General features: G+C 36.0%; 1 protein-coding gene across 15 annotated transcripts in view; it reads right to left on the reverse strand.

Moving 5' to 3' along the window:
• LOC105490820 (zinc finger MYND-type containing 11) overlaps nt 1-24,033 on the reverse strand; it is a 117,242-nt gene that overhangs the window by 23,464 nt on the left and 69,745 nt on the right. For 12 of the 15 annotated variants that reach the window (XM_011756745.3, XM_011756744.3, XM_011756747.3 and 9 more), the window contains 2 exons: nt 21,420-21,579; nt 10,230-10,391 (listed from right to left, as the gene is read on the reverse strand). In XM_011756745.3, coding sequence (XP_011755047.1) covers nt 10,230-10,391; nt 21,420-21,579 — 322 coding nt within the window. The remainder of the gene's footprint in view (nt 1-10,229; nt 10,392-21,419; nt 21,580-24,033) is intronic. The other 3 variants (XM_011756759.3, XM_024795755.2, XM_071070561.1) reach the window with 1 other exon arrangement.

The raw sequence follows: 24,033 nt of genomic DNA on the forward strand, positions 1-24,033 counted from the left end.
ATGTTCAATACGTATCAGTTGAATTGAACTGGTGACACTCATTACTGTGTTCATTGCCTACTAGAGAAACTGTTCCATGCAGTTAAGAATATGAGGACCCATCTAAAATGGGAAGCAGTTACACCCAAGTCTGTGTCAGCATATTCTGACCAACATAAATCATTTTATTTCTGATGTATGAATCATTTCATTGCCAGAGGACACTGAAATATCAATTGCTGACTTCTAACAATCAAGAATAATGTCACCAAGAGCTCACTGAAATATTAGTGAGCATAGCCACCTACAGTACTGACTGGAAATGTAGATTCCTGAGCCTTATCCCCAGAGCCTGTCTGGGGTGGAACCCTGGAGGCTGTTTTTTTTTTTTGGAGACAGAGTCTCACTCTGTCACCCAGGCTAGAGTGCAGTGGTGCGATCTCGGCTCACAGCAAACCTCCGCCTCCAGGGTTCAAGCGATTTTTCTGCTTCAGCCTCCTGAGTAGCTGGGACTATAGGCAGGTGCCACGACGCCTGGCTAATTTTTGTATTTTTAGTAGAGATGGAGTTTTGCCACATTGGCCAGGCTGGTCTTGAACTCCTGACCTCGTGGTCCACCCGCTTCGGCCTCCCAAAGTGCTGGGATTACAGGCGTGAGCCACCGCGCCCAGTAGGAGGCTGTTTTAAACAAGCACACGAGGTGATTCCTGTACAAGTGGCCTCTAGATCTTATTTGTAGAAATACTAATCTACATATAAATTACCTGTATCATCTTAGGGATTAAACAGCTCCTCAATCTCCTCTATAATTCTAATCGCAGAACACAAAAGAATCAAAATAAATCCTCTTAGATAAAATTCTCTTAGATAAAATTTATTTTGGTTCTTTTGTGTTCTGCAATCAGAATTATAGAGGAGATCTAGGAGCTGTTTTTTAATTTATTTTGATTCTATGTTGTTACAGAAGTCAAGACACTCTGCAATATCCTCTAGACCCACTTGCAACAATGGAATATAAAGGAAATAACACAGAATTTTTAAGAAGCCCCAATAATTGAGACTTTAAAAGTGAAGCTGGTCTAGCGTAAGTGGTGATGAGTTACCCTATCCTGCCCCTTCTCCCTTCAAACCACTAAGACTCAAGTAGCCCATCAATGAAAATCATTTTCTAAAACTATTTTCTAAAAATATACTCCTGCTCAGTTTTTTCACTCCCAGTACTGACACACTGAAATCACCTACCTATTAGACCAGAAGAACAGTACATCACACCAATTGCTAGTGTTAATGGTAGAAAACTTGACCTACCCACTTCTCCTCTGGAACGAATCACACTGAACTACACAGGATTCCATAGAGCCGCACCCTAACTCCCACACAGACTGTGTCCCAACAGGTATTTGCACTTGAGCTTTTGAGAGCAGTTTTTTTAACTTGTAAGAATTCAAGTTTAAAAACCTCCTCTAAGCTATCACAAATATGCCTTATTATCGGTAAAAGTAGGACCTCAAGAGAATTCAAACTACTAAGAATGTCTCAAGGTAGATTATTAGAGCATCCTGGCAAAGAAGACTCCAGTCACGGGCCACTCCCTAGTCAATAAGTTAGTCCTGTAGAATCACTGACGCACAAGAATTGTTCATCCAGATTTACAAAATGCCACTGAATACCACTGTGGCTGTATCTATATTTATTAATTTTTACAAGGCCAACTCTTTCTTCTCTAATGGAAGATAAATTTTCATTAAGATCAAGAGTTCACATGATATGAGCAGCTTTGTAGCAGCCAGTCTACTACTGGGCTGACTTAGTAACTATGAAAGCATCTCTCAAATATAGTCTACAAAACAAACTGCGATAGAAAAACATGTAGTATTTCTAAATCCACTATGCCCACAGGTTCACACACACACACAAACTGCTAAAATAGCATTTATCTACAGAGCCAAGGGTGCTATGCATATCAGAAATTTTATCATTCAATATTAATGCACTTTCTCTGGTAACTTTACCCCTCGGTGGTGTGCTATACCACTTAGAAATAGGAAAGGGAAGTGAGAAAAATTTTATGGAACACAGGTTTTGTATCTACTTGTTCCTTTCCCCTTCTACATAACACTAGTCTCTAAAGGAAGAACAAGACTGAACGGCAGAGGCAGAATGCATTCCTCAGCGGAATAAATCTTTCCATTCTTTTCAGAAAATAAGTTAAATGTCTCCGTCTTCAGGTCGAGGCATGAATATTACTTGTTCTTTGATTAACGGGGCTGACATCCAGTCAATGTAAGTACTACCTACTTTCCCATTCCCTCTCATCCCTTCTGCACTGCAGAGGTAACACAAGGAAACTGTGTGTACTTTGTAAATATTTTCAGTTCATCAACTTTGGAAACACTGAGTGAGCTTCTATTTAATCTACATTAAGTTGTAAGCATCCTGATGTAGGAACCAGCCCAGTATCACCTTCTCAATCCCTCAGAGTTAAAAGATAAACTTCAAATAGGATTCTAAACAAACCACCAAAAGATATATCACAAAGGCCAAATACACCAACATTCAAAACATTTCACAGTCATATCCTTTCTGATCATAACCACCGTTAAATTCACCCCAGGAAGGTAACATGGAAAATTATGTGAGCTTTTTTTCTTCTTGTTTGGGCCTAGATTCGATAACAATACATAAGATTTTACAGTTTTATATTATAGATCCAATTTTTAAATCCTCTGGCTTTATCATTGTTCCCATTATTTTTTCCTCCAATTAAGCTTGTGGTGAACTGCAAATCTGCCTTGTCAAAGTGCCTGGCTCAGACACAATCTTTCTAAAATTAACTTTCTACTTTTGTTAGTATAAAATTATAAGACCCAGTTGTCTTAAAAATTGTAAAAATATTTGATTGATGTTCATTAGTTGTTTTTCAATACTACGTCTACTATTTAAGAAAACAATGGCTTCGATTTCTACTTATTTAAAAATCAAATCTCCATTCTAGATTTGTTAATATGTATCTTGAAGGTGTAAAGGTACTTACATTTGGGGTGAAAATATTAATAAATTTCCCACACTAAAAGATGGTTTATCAGAAAGCAAGAGCAGTTATAGCTTCATAGATACATAATAAGGAATTTATGTTCAAAGTATTTTCATTCAGCATTTGATCCCATTTTTCATTCTAAACATTATATGTGTATTCTCTTTACTTTTGGAATTTAAAAAGACTGTACTGCCTACATACCCAAAGGCGTGAAAACTATATTCAGAAACAAATTTCTCTAATTTCAACAGAGATTTCATCATGATTTTTTTTCTTTAACCATCTCAACAACAAAAAGTTATAGTACAAATGCCTCAAACATAACCTACCTAGACCTAAGTCAACACTGGCATGCCAGTGCGCACCCAACTGATAAAGCTCTAGGTGAACTCCCAATGGGGAGTTTTAAAAAGTACATGAGGCTTAACATTCCAAGTTAAAATTTAATTTTAAATGCTTTCTATAGACTTCTATGAGTCTATTTTTAAAGTATTAACTGTCCTGCAAAACACATATCATTCTGAGTATTTTCAAAAGGGCAGGAGCAAATAAATTTTAGGAATAGTTCCTACTAATGTGGAAGTACTACCAAATAGCTCTCTTCATTGGATCTCAGTAAGCGCCTAATGGTCAAGAACATGAGTCAGAGAATCAAGTGCTGCAAATTTGGGAGGACTTTTTGGATTAGATGTAGAACCAAAGTATTTTGAAATTAGTAATAAAATTATTCCACATAGATTCTTCTTTATTTCCTCATCTGTATTTTCTTGTGTTTCTACATTTTGTTAAGTGGGCTGATTTTGATTCACCCTACATTAACATAAAATTTAAAACTTGTGATCCTTAAACAGAGAAAAATGCCTTCGGAAACATTTGTTGGGGATGAGTCTTTTCCAGTTTTTAAAGACACACGGGAATAATATGTCCCCTCTGTATTACCTTGACTTGTCTTTTCTGACTTCATTTGATCCTTTTATTTCAAAGTGGGATGTACACCAAAGTTTGTTAGATGATATAAAGAATAGTAATATAAAAATTTAACATTATAAAGCAATTGTAAAATTCCAAGACAAAAGTCCTTGAAGGGATTTCAGTGGAGCGGTATTCCATTTCAGCGGGCCAAGTATGGAAAAGAAAACAGGTAGCTCACTGTGATTTTCCCATTTACTCACTTTCTCTGTAACTCACTTACTGTAAAAGCACATCATACAAAATTTAAAGCCCTAAATTCTATTTCTGAATGATACATTTAGTCCACATATGAAAACTGCATTTATCTGAATTTAAATAGGGGAAATAACATGAATCTACAACTCCTCTATGTTATGAAATCAAAATTCATTTATGTAAGAAACATGCGTATATTAAAGAGGAAGAAATAGGGGCCCACTTTCAAACCACGTCTCCAAATTCTTAACCTAAACAGTGCCAATTATTTTGGGAAAAAAATCTACACTTTGTTTTGCTATACAGTTTTTTAAAAAGCTAATTTGCTGACTTTTTGTGAGGCATTTGAGCAAAAGCAACACTATCAGATGTGATAGCCATTAATCTGTGCAGGGCAGTGTTTGCTATAGAACCTGCTGTGTATACAAGGGAGAGGAAGGGTGGGGAGTCAAGTAGTTGTGTGCTTCTTTAAGAACTCTCCAAGTTGTAACTCTGGCATGATGGGGAGACAAATGCTAGGCGCCTCTCAAGAGGTCGATATTTTATACCTAAAGATGCTTCCGTTGGAGTGGTATAGGCATTGAGAACATGCATGTTCCAAAACTGCACTATCTAATATGGTAGCTACAAGCCACATGTGGCAAACTGAAGTCCAGTTCTTCGGTCTGCAAGTCACATTCAAGGGCTCCACAGAGACACAAGGTCAGCGGCTCACACCGCACAGCACAGAGACCCTTCCCACCACCAGAGGCTCTCGCACAGCCCTGCTCCATGAGGCAGTCTGCCAGCCCAGCAGGCTGGCTGCCCAGGGCTTCTTATGACAGACTGCCTTGCCCATCAATTACAGTATCATGATTTTCACCAGCAGGCTTGCAATCCAGCAAGCATGGAGCACACGGACACACACACACACGTCCAAGCACATGTCTGTCTCTAACCATGCCTTCAAAGTATACAATGACTTTGTAATATGGGAACTATATATATGAAAATGAAGCAAAATTAAAATGAGACAGCCAGTGTGGTGGCACATGCCTGTAATCCCAGCACTTCGGGAGGCCAAGGCAGGAGGATTGCTTGAACTCTGGAGTTCAAGACCAGCCTGGGCAACACAGCGAGACCCTGTCTCCGGAAAAAAATTAAAAATGAGCCATACATAGTGGTGTGCACCTATAGTCCTAGCTACTCGGAAGCTGAGGCGGGAGGCTGGCTTGAGCCCAGGAGGTTGAGGGTGCAGTGAGCCATGACTGTGCCACCGCACTCCAACCTGGGTGACAGAACAAGACCCTGCCTAAAAAATAAAAATAAAAAATAAAAAAATTCATCTTATCAAATAGGCAATAAAAAATTGAAAAGTAGTTTCACGTGCTGTTGATGTACATGGGTATAATATTCTGAATAACAAGCTAGTGATTTTATCAAAAATTTAAACGTGTACACTATCCTTTAAACCTAAAAATCCCATGTTAATAAACTTATCCTACCAAAGGTGTTTAGGCAGCATTACATAAATGTATATAATTTTCTATCTTAAAAAAATGCAATGGACTATATTGTGTTTTAAAGGTATTTCTTTTTTGTAAACAAAATCTTAAAAGCAAGTTTCACAAAATAGTATGCTTTTCTCATTTTTTTCCTGGAAAATTCGTGGCTATTTCAGGAAAATAAAATTCAAATAAAAGAAAACAAAATATAAACTTCAGTTTCATTCAGAAATAAATAATAATGAGAAGACTCCTGCTCCGAAGTTGGAAAGGGGGCACGATTTCCAGGATAGCATTTGCATGCCACCTTTGACATTTGACAGGCGTTTCCATACAGAACAGTAGAAATCATGAACGCCTGCTGCATGGGGAACTGGTCAGGTAAGTTACAGCATGCCCTCTCAAATCGTAACAGGTGCCAAAAAAAGGTCATTCTGGGATACTGTCGAGTACACACACACTAGCCACATCCAGTAATGTACGTAAAGTCATGTGGATACAGATACAAACAAAATGACACACAAACACAGGAAGAAGTCTGTGAGAATATTACCTACTATGGAATACGGTTTCTGGGAATTTTGTTTTTCTTATCCTATTCTAAATTATTTGAATTTTTATAGAAAAAATTAAAATCTCTTTTCTAAAACTTAATGAGAGAGATCTCAGTAAAAGTGTGAAACTAGACAGTATTTAAATCTTTCTCAAAGTAAAATCTAATCTGATATTAATAAGCTACTTTTCAATAATAATCTACTGTGTCCATAAAGCAAAAGTTTATTTTTTAGAAAGGCAGACATTCCGAAGAACTATTCTCAGGGTTATAAGATTCTAGAGACTTATTACGGAAAGTCACAAAACTATTTTTGAGAAAAATGCCTATTACTGTCCTGTTAAAACATTTCAGAAATAGATACATAAGATAAAGCTGCTTGAGCTGAATTAAATCTGGTAACACAGGTGACAGCTAGAAGACAGAACACCCGTTCTCAGTGGCGCTTTCAACACTGTAAGGGAGAGACAGGAATGTAAGAGTGAAGAGTATTCCAATCACTGCAAACTGTTAGAAAAGGGCTTCTTTTCATTGTCAGTTTTAGATAGTAATGGTTAGCTTCCATTTATTATTTTTACCATATGAAAATTTGGCTATGGCACCTTATCTTCAACATTCTTTATCAACATATCTAATTAATCCATATTATTTCCAAACATAAAAAAAAAAAACAAAAAAAAAAACCCCACAGCAGAAAGTTATTCTGATTCAGAACCACAGTTCTTGAGTTTCTGTCTATAGACTCTAAGTTCTCTTAGTCCATGATTACTTAAATCTGGTCACTCTCAGATTATTAAAAACGGCTTTACTCAAAGTTTTGACACTTTATTTAAAATTTAAAACAAATCAACCAATAACTTCACCTTAAAGATATTAAAAATTCCATTACAATTTCGAGATTATTACCCCTTCTCAAAGGAAAGGAATTGTTAGCACTTATCTTTTACTTGAATACCATAAAACAATAGAATGGATCTAAAACGAATTAATTATTTCTTTGGAAAATTTAAAGCTCAAGATAAAACTCTCCATCCTCACCCTGGAAAACAGGCTTTTTGAGCCTTAGCAGGCAGTAGCTCACAGACCATAAAATGAATGAAATATTCAAGATTTTCTATTGACAGCATCATTTCAGTAAGCACAATTATATAGCAGTATAAAAATATCTATATTGACAAAGGCAAAAAGAAAGGAGAAGAACAGAACAGAATAGGGTAATCATGTTTCTGTGTAAGCCAGTAACACTGTAAAAATTTCATCTAATCAGCAAAGAGTAGAGGAAACCCAGGCCGGGCACGATGGCTTACAACAGTAATCTCAGCAATTTGGGAGGCCAAGGTGGGCGGATCACTTGAGGTCAGGAGTTCAAGACCAGCCTGGCCAACATGGCAAAACGCCGTCTCTACTAAAAATTCAAAAATTCAAAAATTAGCCAGGTTGGCCAGGCGCGGTGGCTCAAGCCTGTAATCCCAGCACTTTGGGAGGCCGAGACGGGCGGATCACGAGGTCAGGAGATCGAGACCATCCTGGCTAACACAATGAAACCCTGTCTCCACTAAAAATACAAAAAAATTAGCCAGGCGTGGTGGCGGCGCCTGTAGTCCCAGCTACTCGGGAGGCTGAGGCAGGAGAATGGCGGGAACCCGGGAGGCGGAGCTTGCAGTGAGCAAGATGGCGCCACTCACTCCAGCCTGGGGGACAGAGCCAGACTCCGTCTCAAAAAAAAAAAAAAAGAAAAAAAGAAAAAAAAAAATTAGCCAGGTATGGTGGCACGTGCCTGTAATCCCAGGTACTCAGGAGGCCGAGGCAGAAGAATCGCTTGAACCCAGGAAGTGGAGGTTGCACTGAGCCGAGATCGCGCCACTGCGCCCCGGCCTGGGTGACAGAGAGAGACCCCGTCTCAAAAATAAATAAATAAATAAAGGAAACACAACACGGAATCAGACAACGTGATAATGAGTTCTGAGGGAAGAAGTATTAAACACTTTCTGACGGAAGAAGTATTAAACACTTTCTGACGGAAGAAGTATTAAACACTTTCTGAGGGAAGAAGTATTAAACACTTTCTGAGGGAAGAAGTATTAAACACTTTCTGAGGGAAGAAGTATTAAACACTTTCTGAGGGAAGAAGTATTAAACACTTTCTGACGGAAGAAGTATTAAACACTTTCTGACGGAAGAAGTATTAAACACTTTCTGAGGGAAGAAGTATTAAACACTTTCTGAGGGAAGAAGTATTAAACACTTTCTGACGGAAGAAGTATTAAACACTTTCTGACGGAAGAAGTATTAAACACTTTCTGAGGGAAGAAGTATTAAACACTTTCTGAGGGAAGAAGTATTAAACACTTTCTGAGGGAAGAAGTATTAAACACTTTCTGACGGAAGAAGTATTAAACACTTTCTGACGGAAGAAGTATTAAACACTTTCTGCAAGGGGATAATAATTGTTCAATTCCCATTCTTACCATAAGAAATATAAAATATCTACAAAGAAGCTTAACCTGCCCTTAGAAGTCCCAGTATTTTCGTTTAAGCTATTTACTACGAAAATAAGAATATTAAATACAAAAGAGCAACGGCTGTAGAGACACAGACATACTCCTCAGAGCTGTATTTCCAATTCCTGCGTCCACATTAGGATCCCCATTTGACCAGTAACATTGCCTCTTTTTTTAAATCTCATTAATTTTTTACTTCCCCTAGGGTAAACTTTTACCAGAAAACAGAAGATGTATATTTGCTTTTAAAATGTACAATCCAAATCCACAAGAGAATAAAATATGAATATTAATACAGCTCCTTTGCTCAAAATTGTGAAACTCAGAGCACCACTTACACTAATTTCTTACAGACATTCTTGTGGACTTCAGAGAGAAGGTCTACATATTGACACTGATTTACTCAGACTTAGGGAACTGACATTACTTATTTGGCACTTAGGCATTTGAGTGGCAAGTCATCATTAAACATTTTTTAAAATGCTCTCCCAACTGCCTGTTGAATATGTACATAGCAACGTTAAGTACACTTAGGCAATACAAAGCCACAGTTAGAAGACTAGAACATATACTGTGGTTTGCTCATCATGCTAGTAGGAAATTTTTGACTGATGCCAAAGAGGGAAAATACTATGAAAAAATGTTTTTTGAAAAAGCGAAGAAATATTTAAATTACACAAGTTATTATAAAGCATATTCACAAACTGGAAATCATCATGAGTAATCCTGACAATGTGCATGGTTTCAAATAAGTATTTTAATAGTTAAGTATAAAATAATAGAGGTTGCAATCAAATAATTCCTTATTACCATCAATGCCATATGTAATATTCAGTCACCACATATCACTCGTATACACATACATACCACATTCTGCAACTAACAATCACAGTATGTATATTCCTCAGCGGGATCAATGAATAAAAGTAATTGTGGAAAGTACCTAGTTTACCTACAGGGCAATTTCATTTTACTTTAAAAAAATAATTAGAATTCTTTATACACGATGTCTCATCCCTCCACCCTCCAAGTAAAATATAAGCAAAAAAAAAAAAACAAACTCATGACAAAAATAAAGGCAACATTACATGGATATAAAATGGGAAATAGCTAAAGAATGCCCCCAACAACCTGCCTTTTGCTAACTGTTTCCTGAATACCATAAATTGTACAGTTTATTACAAAGTAGTTATTGAACAGATGTTAGTAGCTTTCGTATTTCTGATGTCCAAAGGCCATCCATTAAAGTAGTCACATAAGCCAGAGGCAGGTAAGGGAAGGGGAGACGATATATTTTTACATGATTAAAACTTTCTAAATCCACACCCTGAAATACGGTATATGTGTTCTGTGATGTCCATTTATGAGTATCATCATTTCATTAGATAACCCCCACCCTCCAGTCCTTTATCCATTCACCTGGCAAGACGACCTGGGATATCTTTTTGAAGCTATTATGAAATAATTCCAACCCTCTAACCAGCACAGGAAAGCTCATAGGTACTCACCCTGCAAACTGGGCACTGCCAGGGACTACTGCTGTCTCTAAGCCTGAACTCATCAGACAAACACTTGGAATGATACACACGAAAACACAGGTCACATATCAACACCTCTCCAGGCAAATGGCATTCAAAACAATACCAGTCATGATTTTCTGTTTCCCAGTCCTACAAAAAATACAAAATAGTTTTGTATGACATTTTGTCAATATCTGCAATGACTAAGAACAAAATTGAAACTAAATGTCCATCAGCAGTTAGGCATCATAAACAATTTAAAGACATTTACTGTGTTAAAACAAGAGGGAAAATACCTAGAAAGTTGCTGCTTTAAATTTTAAAATCTTTCCTAAACAGTGGTAATATTCAGAAATATCTTAAGATAATCTGATAGCAAAACCAGTCCAAAATGAAATAAGTCCAAAGCCAACTCCAGTTCTAATATTATCTTTCATTTTGAAATATAATCTAAGGAATAATTTCTTTAGTAAACTGAGAATCCCAAACCAACCTATAGCTTTGTATTTCAAATAAACAAACCTTTGTTTTGCTCTGCTTTAAATATATGTATATAACAGTCCTTGACACACCGTGGGAACAGAGAGAATAGTAATAGGTGGTGATGCTCACTATTCTTATCTTCTCATCTGTGGCACTGGATGTTTTATTGAAAATAACCATTAATCAGAATGTCCGTGTTCTGACAGGATGTCAGATTTTCAGAGCTGTTGAATTTAGAAAAATAAATTGAAACTGTGAAACTAAAGGTTTAATCACATTATCCAAAGGAGATTGCCACAGAAAACAAAAAGGAAGTAGGCTTGTTTCCTGACTGGGGCTATTCCTAGAAATAAAAGAACACGACTGCAGGCACACAGGCATTCTTCAACATATTCTTATTTTTGACATCTTTTTTTTTGTACAGCTAATACCCTTTAAATATACACAACAAGAGTGTTAGAAGTTCTCTTAATTTAGAATTCATTATTTATAAATATTACTCTTAGCTTTTCTTAAAATATATTTATGCTAAGAGTGATGGGTTAATTTTCAACTTTATTTGTAGATGTGGTAACCGAATGAACAAGGGTAAAGTCCACAGTTAGTATAAACAGGGCCACTTCCAGTAGGGACCGTGACATTCCAAATTTGGGTTCCACCATCAATTTTATTTCTATAAATTGTTATCAATACTGTTTCCAAGGTGGAACAGCTTCACTGTTTTCTCTGATGTCAATACTCCCCCAATAAATGGGCTTCCATGCAGCACTCACTCCATAAGCAGCAACTTCTTTGGAAACTAGGTTCAAACGTGTTACTGCTTGACCATGTCTGAGTGCCAGATATGAAGGACTACCCAGTCCTTCGAAAGGGAAGAGGTACATGAATGTCCAAAAATTCATGTCTTCCAACCCACATCCAGAGTCATGGCTAGAGTGCAGTAGTAAATCCTGCAGAAATGTAAACTTTCTGGTTTGCTTTTTATTAAGAAATTGGCAGTCTGTGTTGACCAAAGTAATAAAGAAAAAGACAAAGACCATTTTTAGTTATTTGCTACAGATGTATACACTCCACAAACTTCCTTTGGTAGGGTAATTTCAGTTGGGCTGGAATCTTAAAATACTGATTTTTACACAAAACCCTGATTGCACATGGCAGGAAATAATGTACTCCACAAAGTTGGGCACAATGGCATCACACCGACAACAATATATGTGTATGGTGCTTGGCTGTATTAAAACCGTCATCCTTGGTGTATCCATTTGAGATGGGCTCATATGTAAGCTGCATTTTAGCTATTTCAATTTATCAATTATTATGTTAAAAATCATTGACAAATTAGGTTTTGGTGGAAATAAGATATTCTACTTTTAATTAACAGTACTCTTTCCAAATTTACGACAAAATATTTCAGGATATTTTCTTCACACTCATAGCTGTTTTAAAAACATCCTAAGGGATTTTGGTGGCTTATATTTGACTCAATATTAAAAAGAGAAATTGCCATCTTTCATTACTTGAATTTTTTACATTAATTCATCTTCATGTGCTGGGCAAAATATTCTAGTACTTACTAGGTTAATTAACAAAAGGAAGCAAGAGTGTAATTCCTGTGCATACCTCTGGCCTCTCCACATTACCTTTACCTCTTTGCATCCCTACTCTTTCCCCATCCACCCATGAAATGGGTCTTTCTTTGATAGGGTGTTTAATTCTTGACCTAGTTTTTCATAACCAATTATAGAAATGAAAGCATAACTCAAATGAAGTAAAAGAGAAACATCTGGACATGTTTATACGATGGCATATAACCAGCTCCATTCTCAGACAGAAAGTATGGGCTGGGACAGCAGTGCTGTCCATTCTTTTAATCATGGCAATAGCTGTTCAGAATATGCAAAACATGCAAAATCAAGTTCAAAAGTTATTAGACTCTGAACACAGGAAATATTTTCCTGAGGTATGAATCATACAGGCATGTTCATTACAGGACAGGCTGCCTACAATTTGTCTTTTGGTAAATAGAAATCCTTTACATAATGCTTTTTGACTAGCACTCAGACATGTATGTCAAAAACCCTAGGTTTACATTTTCACTGGATTCCCCCAGATGTCATCAGCTACTCTAGAGATAGCCTGAGTAACAGCATATGTGAAATGCCAATTCAAAACATGAAAGCTTTTAAATAGCAAACCTACCAGCACAAAATTCAAAACTAGAAGCCACGTAAAGATAGTATGGTTTTACCAAACGAATCTAGCAAGAGTTAACTAAGCTAGCCTAAGGTAAAAGAGAAATATAATACAAAAAATAAAGTAGAATTACAGTAAAATAACATAGTGCAAAATTAGTTCGCCTTGTTTGGGGCTGCTGTCCTGGAGAAAGGCTGCATACTGTAGGCCTTTCAAAATCAAACAAAATAATCTTGGTCTCACTACTTAACTTTGCTAAATGTCAGGCAATAGACAGGGCTAAAGGGATTTCACACAGGGTCAAACTGTTTATTATTTCCTATATGATGTATACTATTTTACAGATGATATTAACTGATAATCTATCAATGTGCTAATCAATAATGAAAAGACAGAAGCATGCAAACATAAAGAGTCATTACTAGTTGTAGAGGAAACTTTTCAACTAACCAACACAAAAGCTACAAATGGACATAGAGAAAATCTCTCCCCAATGTACCATGAAAACCATAATGATACTAGAAAAATATTTTGCTAATAAATTCAGCGCCATTATAAACTTGCACAAGACATGAATGCATGTCTTATTAAAACTGGATCACACTGGATTCTTTAAAAATCAGAAATGATGAATGTGAGTGTGGTCAAGTCAACACCTCACCAGAACATGAAATTTATACAGGCTGTCCTCAGAATCTAGTAGAAAAATCCACCTCTAACAGTAGCCTATTGATCTAAGCCTCTGTCATTCATATAGCATTTGGTTAAGACTCTAGAGCTAGATTGGTTCAAATCCTGGCCCTGGCATTCGCAGTTGTATAATCTCGGGCAGAATGCTTATCTTCTCTGTGTGTCATTTTCTATCTGTATAATTAACAAAATGATAGTACCCAGTCTACACGGTTTTTCTATGAATCAAGTGAGTTAATACACAGACAGTCCTTACAGGAGTGCCTGGCACAATGTGAGCACCCAGAAGTGTTCTTCTTCTTATTATCTACTCAGTGCACAGAACAAGAACTGACCAAGTCACAAAATGATATAACATGCTTATAATTTTATATATATATGTGCACATTTCTTTGCTAGGCATTTTAAAATTCATTATTACATCTGTATTTCACACCTTTTTTTTTTTTTTTTTTTTAAGACAGAATTTCACTCTGTCGTCCAGGCTGGAGTGCAATGGCGAAATCCTGGCTCACTGCAACCTCTGCCTCCCGGGTTCCAGGAATTCTCGAGTCTCAGCTTCCCGAGTAGCTGGAATTACAGGCATGCGCCACCACACCCAGATAATTTTTTGTGTTTGTAGTACAGACAGGATTTCGTCATGTTGCCCAGGCTGATCTCAAACTCCTGAGCTTGGGCAATCCGCCCAAAGTGCTAGGATTACAGGTGTGAGCTACTGCGCCCAGCCCACAACGCTTCTATATGCTAGACAGAGCAAGAAATATTAACTCTGGTTTAGAGACCAAACCGAAGCACAGAAAGAGTTGCTCAGTCAAGTCAGAAGGGAGATATGTGGAAGAACTGTTCGAATAAAGTGTTCTAAAGTATAATCCACTCTCATCAATAATCTAAAAGCAATTTTTAAAGTAATTTCCTCTTTCTACTGAGTAGATAAATATTACACAACCAAGTATGTGTGTTTGAGATAGCATTTTAATGTAGATGCAATGTAAAAATAATTCTCTACAATTCTAGGTTTAGCTTAATTAACAAATTCTGTTAATCATTAGGAGATTAGGAGATAAGAATCTGATGGTTACATATTTCCAGTAATTTTAAATATTACTTATATTTAAAATAAAAATATTACAACATTGCTCAGTGCAACAGAATTTAGATAGAAGGAAAAAGAAAAAGAAACATATACACACACAATCATAATAAACCTAAAAGAGTATAATAAGACAGCATGACCCAAAAAACCCTATTGAATAAGAAGGAAATTCTTTTACCAAAGCAAGAATAATTTCTAAGTATATTATAGTTTAAATGCACATAGAACCACAGTATAAATGATTTCTAATAATCACCAATACTTAACTTGGTAAATGATTATATTTTTGTAACTAAGATAGGGAATGGACATTTGGAAGAAATATGTGGTTCTGCAAGTAAGTAACAAACAGAATAAGTTATATTTCACACCTCATAAACATATACACCTATCCATAAAAATTAACAAAAGGTATATTTCATATTAAATAAATCAACAGTATCCAAGGGGTATCAAATTTGGCACTAAGGGCACTTAAAACATATGATTAATTTATGACAACTATTATAACTGTAATTATATCAAGAAAAAGATAAAGACCTAAAACTTTAAAAAGGAATTCTTACTGTAATATGCCATATATATATAAAAGGGTTGCAGGGGTTGGGGGAGTCAGGCTCAGTTTGAATACAGCCTCACTTAGTATTTTTCTCAAGAACAATGCAAGGGAGCCCCTGCTTGCCATGGCTGCTTATGGTGGTAGTTCCGAAGAATAAAGCCATAAATTCCAATCCTATCTCTTATCTAAAAGATGTGAGCTAAGCTAAATTTCAAGAGAAATATAACCTGAAACTTTTTTTAGACTGGGCATTTTGAGGTGGGAAGAACAGATGATGACAGAAAAGAAGTGTCTAGTTTGGCCCTCTGTAAATTAAGATTTAAGTTTGTTTATCCCCAACATAATAGGTTAATCTCTTTAAGAAGCCAGATAATATGTATTTTCATTAATTATGTTTTAAAATATGTGTCAAAAGCCTTAAATGAGAAAAAGCAAAAGATATAGAATTCTACCTTTTCATTTAAAAAGATATAGGCATGGTGGCTCATGCCTGCAATCCCAGCACTTTGGGTCACTGAGGCAGAAGGATCACTCGAAGCCAGGAGTTCGAGACCATCCTAGGCAACATAGCAAGACCCTGTCTCTACAAAAAAATGAAAAAATTAGCCGGGTGTGGTAGCACATGCCTGTAGTCCCAGCTACTTTGGAGGCTGAGGCAGGAGGATTGCTTGAGGCCAGGAGGTCAAGGCTGTAGTGAACCGTGACTGTGCCACTGCACTCCAGCCTGGCTGACAAAGGGAGACCCTCTCTCAAAAAAAAAAAAAAAAAAAAAGATGCCCCCCAGGCCTATTTAAAAGTCGTATGAGATCCTGCTCACAGGCAGTACCAACTGGAGCATGTGAAAAGAAGGTTCTCAAACAGAAGCAACAGCGGAGTCCTGTGCGCAGCTGCTCGAGTCACAAGCAGCAACACAAACTGGCAGGACTTTAACCCAAAGTGTCAGCTGTGGTTCCTCAACTCATACACTGGTTTTGTCCTGGCATTAACTATGACAAGGAAATGAAACTGTGAGACCAAATATGGCAGCTAAGTAAAGGGAGAAGCAGTTTTACAGCAAACATCACTTTTTAATATTTTTAAGGCATCCTCAACACTTTTGACTAAATTATTAAATGTGAGATCAAAAGCATCTGTCAAATAACATCCTAGCTTTGTGCTGAGGGCTGTATATAAAGTTGGAAGTCACAAAATTAACACTGCCTCAATTTCAAATAACATATTTGATATGCTTTATCTGCAAATGATTCATAATTTAAGGTGACCTGCCTTACTCTATTAAAGACTTTGCTAAGACCTTCTCATCTTTATGAGTATCTTATTGCTTAAGAGTGTAATTTGTAAGATATTAAGTTATATTTATCACAGAAAGCTACTAAATACCAAATGTAACTTAGCTCAGCAAATGGTAAAATTCTGTCCAAGAAACACACTTCTCACATTTTACAAATAAAGGTGGTGAAATACTGTGAAGAAATATGGGTTTAGTGTAGCCATTCACGTGTCTTTCTCTAGAGCAAGCAGATGAAGTAAGCTATGAGCCTACAAGGACATACAGCATTTCTTTTAAACAAGCAAAAGAAAAAAGTCTTGAAATAACAAAACATTGAATGACCACATATCACAAAATTTCACTCAGTGCCCTGGTCTTACAGTCTTTTTCCAATATAATTTTAAAAGCTTATGAAAATACCTTTAAATGAATTATGTGGACCCTATGAGTAAATGGTAATGACAGACCAATCTGAAAGTGTGAGATGTCCATAGAAAATTTACAAGAGTGTAGTTTGTCATTTTAAAAACTAGTTGGCACACACACTTTTTTATGCATTTACTTTCTTAAGAGACAAGTCTTGCTATGCTGCCCAGGCTAGACTCAAACTCTTGTGCTCAAGCAATCTTCCTGCCACAGCCTCCCAAGTAGCTGGGACTACAGGTGTGTGCCATCACACCTGGCTCCTCGGTACATATACTTCTGTTTGCTTGACTAATATTTGAGCAAACCGTTTAAAATTGGGAGTGGACATACTTTAAATAATTACTTTTTCATTCTAACATTTCATGTGGTCATTATTTAAAACATTACCACGAAGATGCTTATCTATTACCTAATTTTACCACAGTTTCCCCAAATGAATGATCACTTATGTGGAGGGTTGCAAACGGTGACTGAGATCAGCATCCCAAAATGCCTAAATTAACTGCAGTCTAGAAGAAGGAATCTCAGCACCATGAGGTCACTATCTTGGCCTTAGATATACAGGCTTGCACTTGGATTATTTATAACTATATCCTGACATATTATAGTTAGGCTTTTGTTACATGAGTGCTAGATTTGATAAAAATAATCTTGTTCAATATATGCATATTTCTCAATTGTTTCCAATTTTTAAAAATAAGCATTGAAAAAAGTAGCAGAGGTGAAATAAAAATGTAACATCAACAAACTCTGACTTTTAAATTCCATCAATAATAGGCAGCATAGAGAAAACTACACTTTTGTCTACCTTCTCTTTATCAACAGAATTGTGGAATTGGAGACAAGAGTCCAGACTCCTTGCTGATACAAAGTATCTCAGGAGATATAACTTGTGGGACTTATCAAGATAAATACACCTTTTCCCCACCTGAGTTTACAGCAATTTTTAGAGATAACAAAAGGAAAAAAAAGAGCTTTACCACCCATTTAAAAAATAACAGAACTGCCTAAGTTAAGAACATTTGTAACTTTGACTTAAAGGTTTAAAAATAGATAACCAAAAACATCCTACGCCTTCCCTTCCTAAGGTCATATACATCTACTTGTCGTGTTCCTTTCTTGATGGATAAATAACAACATACATCTTTCAGTTTAAAAAGTTAAGTTTTTAGAGACATCAAGGTGATTCATCCTATATACAAGGTGGTAAAACTATAAAGCATGGGCCCCAGACTCAAACGCTGGCATGCAGGACAATCATTAGCGCACAGAACACCAAGTGTAAACTAGAAAAGATGGCCCTTCTACAAGACACTCTTGTTGTATGTTTGTTTATTAGAACAAATGCACTGTTGAATAAATAGGCAAATACACAATGTCTGTGATGTGGATGGGGCTTCCTAAATTGCACAGTTCACATCTGGCACCCCAATCTGCAATGGCCTCCACGCACTGGCCATACATTAAAAAAAGTACACAAAGCTGGTCAGGACAAGATGCATGTGCTGTGCCTAGTGGGAAACAATTACATGTCCTCCTAGAGTGTCATCAGGGCATGAAAACTGTGGCACATGGACAGCTGCTGAGCAGCCAAGTGGGACCCCAGCCAAGGTAACAAAATACACATATAATTTGTCTCATTATTTTAGAGTTACACTTTAAATAAAGATCTAGTGTTCTCATGGAAAACCTCTTTACAAGTCTTGTGTTTGAGAATACAGGTTGAAAAGTAAAAAGACCCTATTTAGAATTTTTGTATGATTAGTAGGAAACTAATGTGCTTTTACTATATTACACACAGGCATTTTTTTGTTGTAAGCATATTTATTCATTGGTCAAATACCTGCTTTGAGTACCTGGTTATATAATTTATGTAGATAATCTCCTTTAATCCTTCAAACAATCAAATGAAATAGATCTTAATATGCCCATATGACGGCTGAGGGCTGAGGATCAGAAGCTAAGAAATTTCCTCAAGGTTGCATAACTAAATAAAGGCTTGAATTGGATCTGAAACCCCTGTTTGTTTGTGACATATGAGATCTTACCTCTTTCTAATAAACTACATTACCTCTGAATTTTAAATATTTACATATTTTATAAACCAGGCACAATTTTGATATATTCAGTTGTGCTTAAATTATACAGCCATATTTAGAATAAAAATGTTTGTGAGAAAGAACCAGAATTAAACCTGCATACTATATGTTTGGTTTACATATAATATTTCATCTAGACAGAAGAAAAAAGGATGATTCTATAAATATATGCAAGAACAACATATAAAAATAAAAATTAGAACATAGGACCTAATATAGTGGTAAAAATATAACGTGCTCATTAACGACTTGTTGAATTAAACAAAAAAAGTTCAGCTTGGGGAGGAAGAAAGCATATGGAGAAGTACCAATCTAAACAGGAAAGAGAAATAAAATCGCTTTTATGAAAAAATGTACACATGATCCATAAACCAAAATCCTATAGATTAAGTTGCACTTACTGTTAGTTAATTACTATACAAATCTTGGAAATTATCAGTATAGTCTTCTATACTGTCTATAAATTCCTAAGTGTTTTAAGATTAGAAATTTTACATTATCTGGATTATTCTGAGTATATAATAAGGTATCAACAATTAATGGCCTTCCTTTAAATACCTGAGGCAACAGATTGATACCACTTGACATTATTTTTATTATGTTTTGGCACCCTAAGTTTCTTCACTGGCAGCAAAGCTTTACTTTTCTGTAAGGAAACTCAATAGAAAAACTGTTCTTATATAAAGATTTCCACTTAACTTTTCAAGAATACTTCCAGTGCACAAATGAAATTACACCAGTGAAAGTAAAGATTTTTTCTTCCATGTTTTCTGTTGCTGGAAAATGTGAATTTTCTTTCCTGAAGCTTTGAAGGTGCAGATTAAATTGACAAAAACAAAGTTAAAAAAGTGAACAGCTTTTCTAAGTTCATAACTTATCAGAGCTGTTGCTGTAAACCACCTCCCCACAGGCACTGTGCTAGTTAGTTTACTGCTGTCAGGCTTCACACATTAGTATGTTTGTTGGCTCATCTGCTGTAGAGCCAGAAAAGAAAATAAACTCAAACTTTTTGGAAGATTTTTCCACAAAGAACCAATTATAAGATTCTATGTCATTTTTATAATTTTAGATTTTAGAGAATTTATGATAAAACACTCTCAAAGTATTCAATTACTAAATCTATCCCTTTCAAAAAGTAAGTCTATAAAAAGAGATAGATTTTTGAAAGAGGTTGAAAGGGGTATGTCTATCTATATCTATAGATAGATTTTTTTTTCTTTTTAAGAGACAGGGTCTTGGTCTGCCGCCCAGGCTACAGTACAGTAGTGGCATGACCATAGCTCACTGCAGTCCTAAACTCCTGGGCTCAAGTGATCCTCCCAACTCAGCCTCCTGGGCATCTGGTACTACAGGCATGTGACACCACATCCAGCTAATTTTTAATTTTTTTTGGTAGAGATGGGGTTGTGTATTTTATTTTATTTTATTTTATTTTATTTTATTTTTTGTAGAGATGGGGACTATGTTGCCCAGGCTGGTGTGTAACTCCTGGGCTCAAGTGACCCTCCTGCTTTAGCCTTCCAAGTGCGAGGACTATAGCATGAGCCACCTGGCCACAGCTGCTACATTTGAAACCTATCATCTTAAACGATGTTCCCTTGTAAAAATTAAGACATTTTTAATCAAGGTATTAGAAATAGCAAAATAAAATAAGGTAAGAAGATAGAAATATTACACATGAAATCAATCTTTACATAAGAAAAAAATGTACTTCAAGATGTGCCTCTCAGTTTAAAGGTACATAATGGAAGGAATTAGAAGATTAAAATATCAACATTTAAAAGAGGAGTCAAAGTGAGAACTAGGTAAAAATGTAAAGAGAATTAATGTTCTGTCTTTCCTGTTTGATTTCTGTTCCAGTACACAAAACCTGCAATTGTCATTAGTCAATGTAGGCACTGGCCAGGGGAACTTAACGTTTGGAACCTGTACTCTGCCACAAAATCCCTACTGAAGCCTGCCTTCATCCCCCCTGAACCGAGACTGTTTCCCTAGGAAGACAGTTCATCTCCTTCTATCTGTGTAGATGGCATCAATATTATCTGGCATGGAAAAATTTTTTGCTAATATTTATTGAAGAAAACAGGAATGCCATGAAGTGTGGGTACATCAAAAGAGCTTTGGTTTGCTTTATTTTTTAGATTCAAGGTAATATATAGAGAAGTAGGTTCTTTGTAAAAGCAAGTCATCTCCTAAATAATTAGTAAGGAAAGTAACCATATTACCAATGTAGAGCCTTAATGTTGATAAAAATGTTAAAATGAAATATTAAACTTCTGAAGATGATTTTCTATAGGTTATATCTAAATAATGTTTAAAAGCTAAAAGTTCACATCTCTATGTTTATCAAACAAAATGTACTTACAATCTCATCTCCTGGCAACCAATATCCTTCTTGTTCAATACCAGCTTTTGAACCTTTGCAGCCCACTGTTAGAGTTTCGACAATAAGACCATCTTTCACAGCTAAGCTCAGCTGACGGGTGGTCTCTTTAGGATGCATACCGTGGACTCGAGACATATACCTAACACAAAGGAAAAACACATTTAAAAATCTTTCAGTACTGAAAACTAAAAATGAATGAAAATAAGAAAATGGAGGTAATTTCTTTCATTATGACTTGTATTTATGAGAGTCCTGTTGAGATAAAGAACAAGATAAAGAACACGATAAACAGAAAAGGAAAAGTCTTCAATACTCAACTCTTCTAATTATCATGCTATTTTAAACTCAAATTCTATTCTGTAATGATTAGACCAAGATATGTTCAAAATAGTTCCAAATCAGCAAATATAAATCACTTAAGAGATTGTAGTCAAACATCCCATTTAGTTTTAGCCTCTGGAGCAATTACCACTAACTTCTACTCTACAGATTCTACATTTAGAATTTTATAATCCCCAACCATAGGACTTTAGAATTACAAACATATTTTGTAATACTTTTACTCAAAATTTAGGAAATGACACCAGAGAAAATTTAGAAATTACATGAGTGCTTGTAAACATATAAGGAAAACATGGATGCATGTTGTGATCAATCAAGCAAAAATGTGATTTTCAGTGAAACATATTTTGAGTCACTGAAGCACGCAAACATTCCCTGATTTATAGTTACAAAATATTTTTTAAAAACAAAAAAGTGAAATATTTCCAACACGCCCTGGATCACAGAGAATAATATTGCAGATTCCCTTATTGTAGATTCCCTTATTGTAGATTGAATGTAGATTCACCAATTACATTCAACTGATGTTAATACTTGGCATATTTGCTTTGTATCTTTTCTGTTTAATACAGAAATAAGTTTTATAAAGTTGGATTTGTGCCATTTTCCATTCTCCTCCAAACCTCAACACTGATTGCTCTCTCTTTATACACACACACACACACACACACACACACACACACACACACACACACACACACACACATATCAATGTCAATGTATCTATCTGCATCTCCAGTGAACCACTAAACTTCAAAGAGATCTTTGGATATCCAGATAAAAAACATAGCATGAGCTAAATCAGACTGGCCTCAGACTTCTCCAGAGAAACATTCCATGCTAGAAGTCAGGGGAGTAATGCCTCATAAGTCCTCAAGGAAATAAAGGTGACAAAACCAGTATGTCTGGATTAGCTCCCACCTTCTTCCTTCCCCGCCTCATTGCTACAGACGTTGCCATTGTCAGGGCCAGCGTTCTGTGGTCCGATCATAATTCCCACCTCTCTTTCTGTCTTAGTCCTTCGATTAACTGCATTGACAAAAAAGCAATGTTGAAGGGGAAAATGTGCTAATGTCCTTGACGCTCACAGTGCAGAGTCAGGAATAACTATCTCAGGGACTGAGTGCACTATCCAAATATATAAACATCACCCTTAAAACAAAAAACATTTCTAAGCTACCTGAAGAAACCCATAGAAAATGTATTACGTAGTGATAAAACAAAATGATAAAAACAGAAGGCATATTATGTATGAGAAGACCAAAACCAGACGTTTCTCTTTTTAATAAATACAAATGGGCTAAACTCAACAATTTAAAAATAGTGACTCAGAAAGAGTGTAAACAAATGGGCAAAGGCATATCATAAAAATGCTATCTAAATGAAGCAGGGGTCAAGATGGAAATGTATAGGATTTGGAAAACAAGGCAAAAATCATTCTTAAAAAAGACAAACAGAGCATAGTTATAATGCAAACAACTATAGGAAATAAAAGAAATATTGACAGAAATATAAAATTGTGAGATTTTAATTCACTTCTCTCAGTTCACACACAAAAAAAATCAACTGGACAAAAAACTAAGTATGGCTATAGAAGAACTAACTAATAAGACAGAGCTATTGATTTATTATTTTTGAGATGTAATCTCACTCTGTTGTCCAGGCTGGAGCACAGTGGCATGATCTCAGCTCACTGCAACCTCTGCCTCCTGGGTTCAAGTGATTCTCCTGCCTCAGCCTCCCAAACTGGGACTACAGGTGCTGGCCAATTTTTGTATTTTTAGTAGAGATGGGGTTTCACCATGTTGGTCAGGCTAGTCTTGAACTCCTGACCTCAGCTGATCTGCCCACCTCGGCCTCCCAAAGTGCTGGGATTACAGGCGTGAGCCACTGCGCCCAGCCTGATTTTTTATTTATTGATTATTTATCTAGTTGATTTATTCTGAAACAAACAAACAAAAAAACACCTTAAGACAGGTATATTGATTTATCCTGACACCAAAACAATACCTTTAACAGGTCCAGAAGACATACATAACTGACCACAAAATCACCACAAAGATGACTTGAAGAGATTTCAAAAGTGATACACGCCATTGTTAATCATGGTGAAATTAAATCAGATATTAATACAAAACCAGAAAACCCTCATAAACAACCACTGAGTCAAAAAAAAGTTACTGAAAAATTACAGAAGATCTAAATGAAAAGCTAAAGCAATGCTGTTAAAAAAGAAAACTTGTAGAATCCA

This window comes from Macaca nemestrina, chromosome 9 (genome assembly GCF_043159975.1).
Source record: "Macaca nemestrina isolate mMacNem1 chromosome 9, mMacNem.hap1, whole genome shotgun sequence".
NCBI classification, from domain to species: domain Eukaryota; kingdom Metazoa; phylum Chordata; class Mammalia; order Primates; family Cercopithecidae; genus Macaca; species Macaca nemestrina.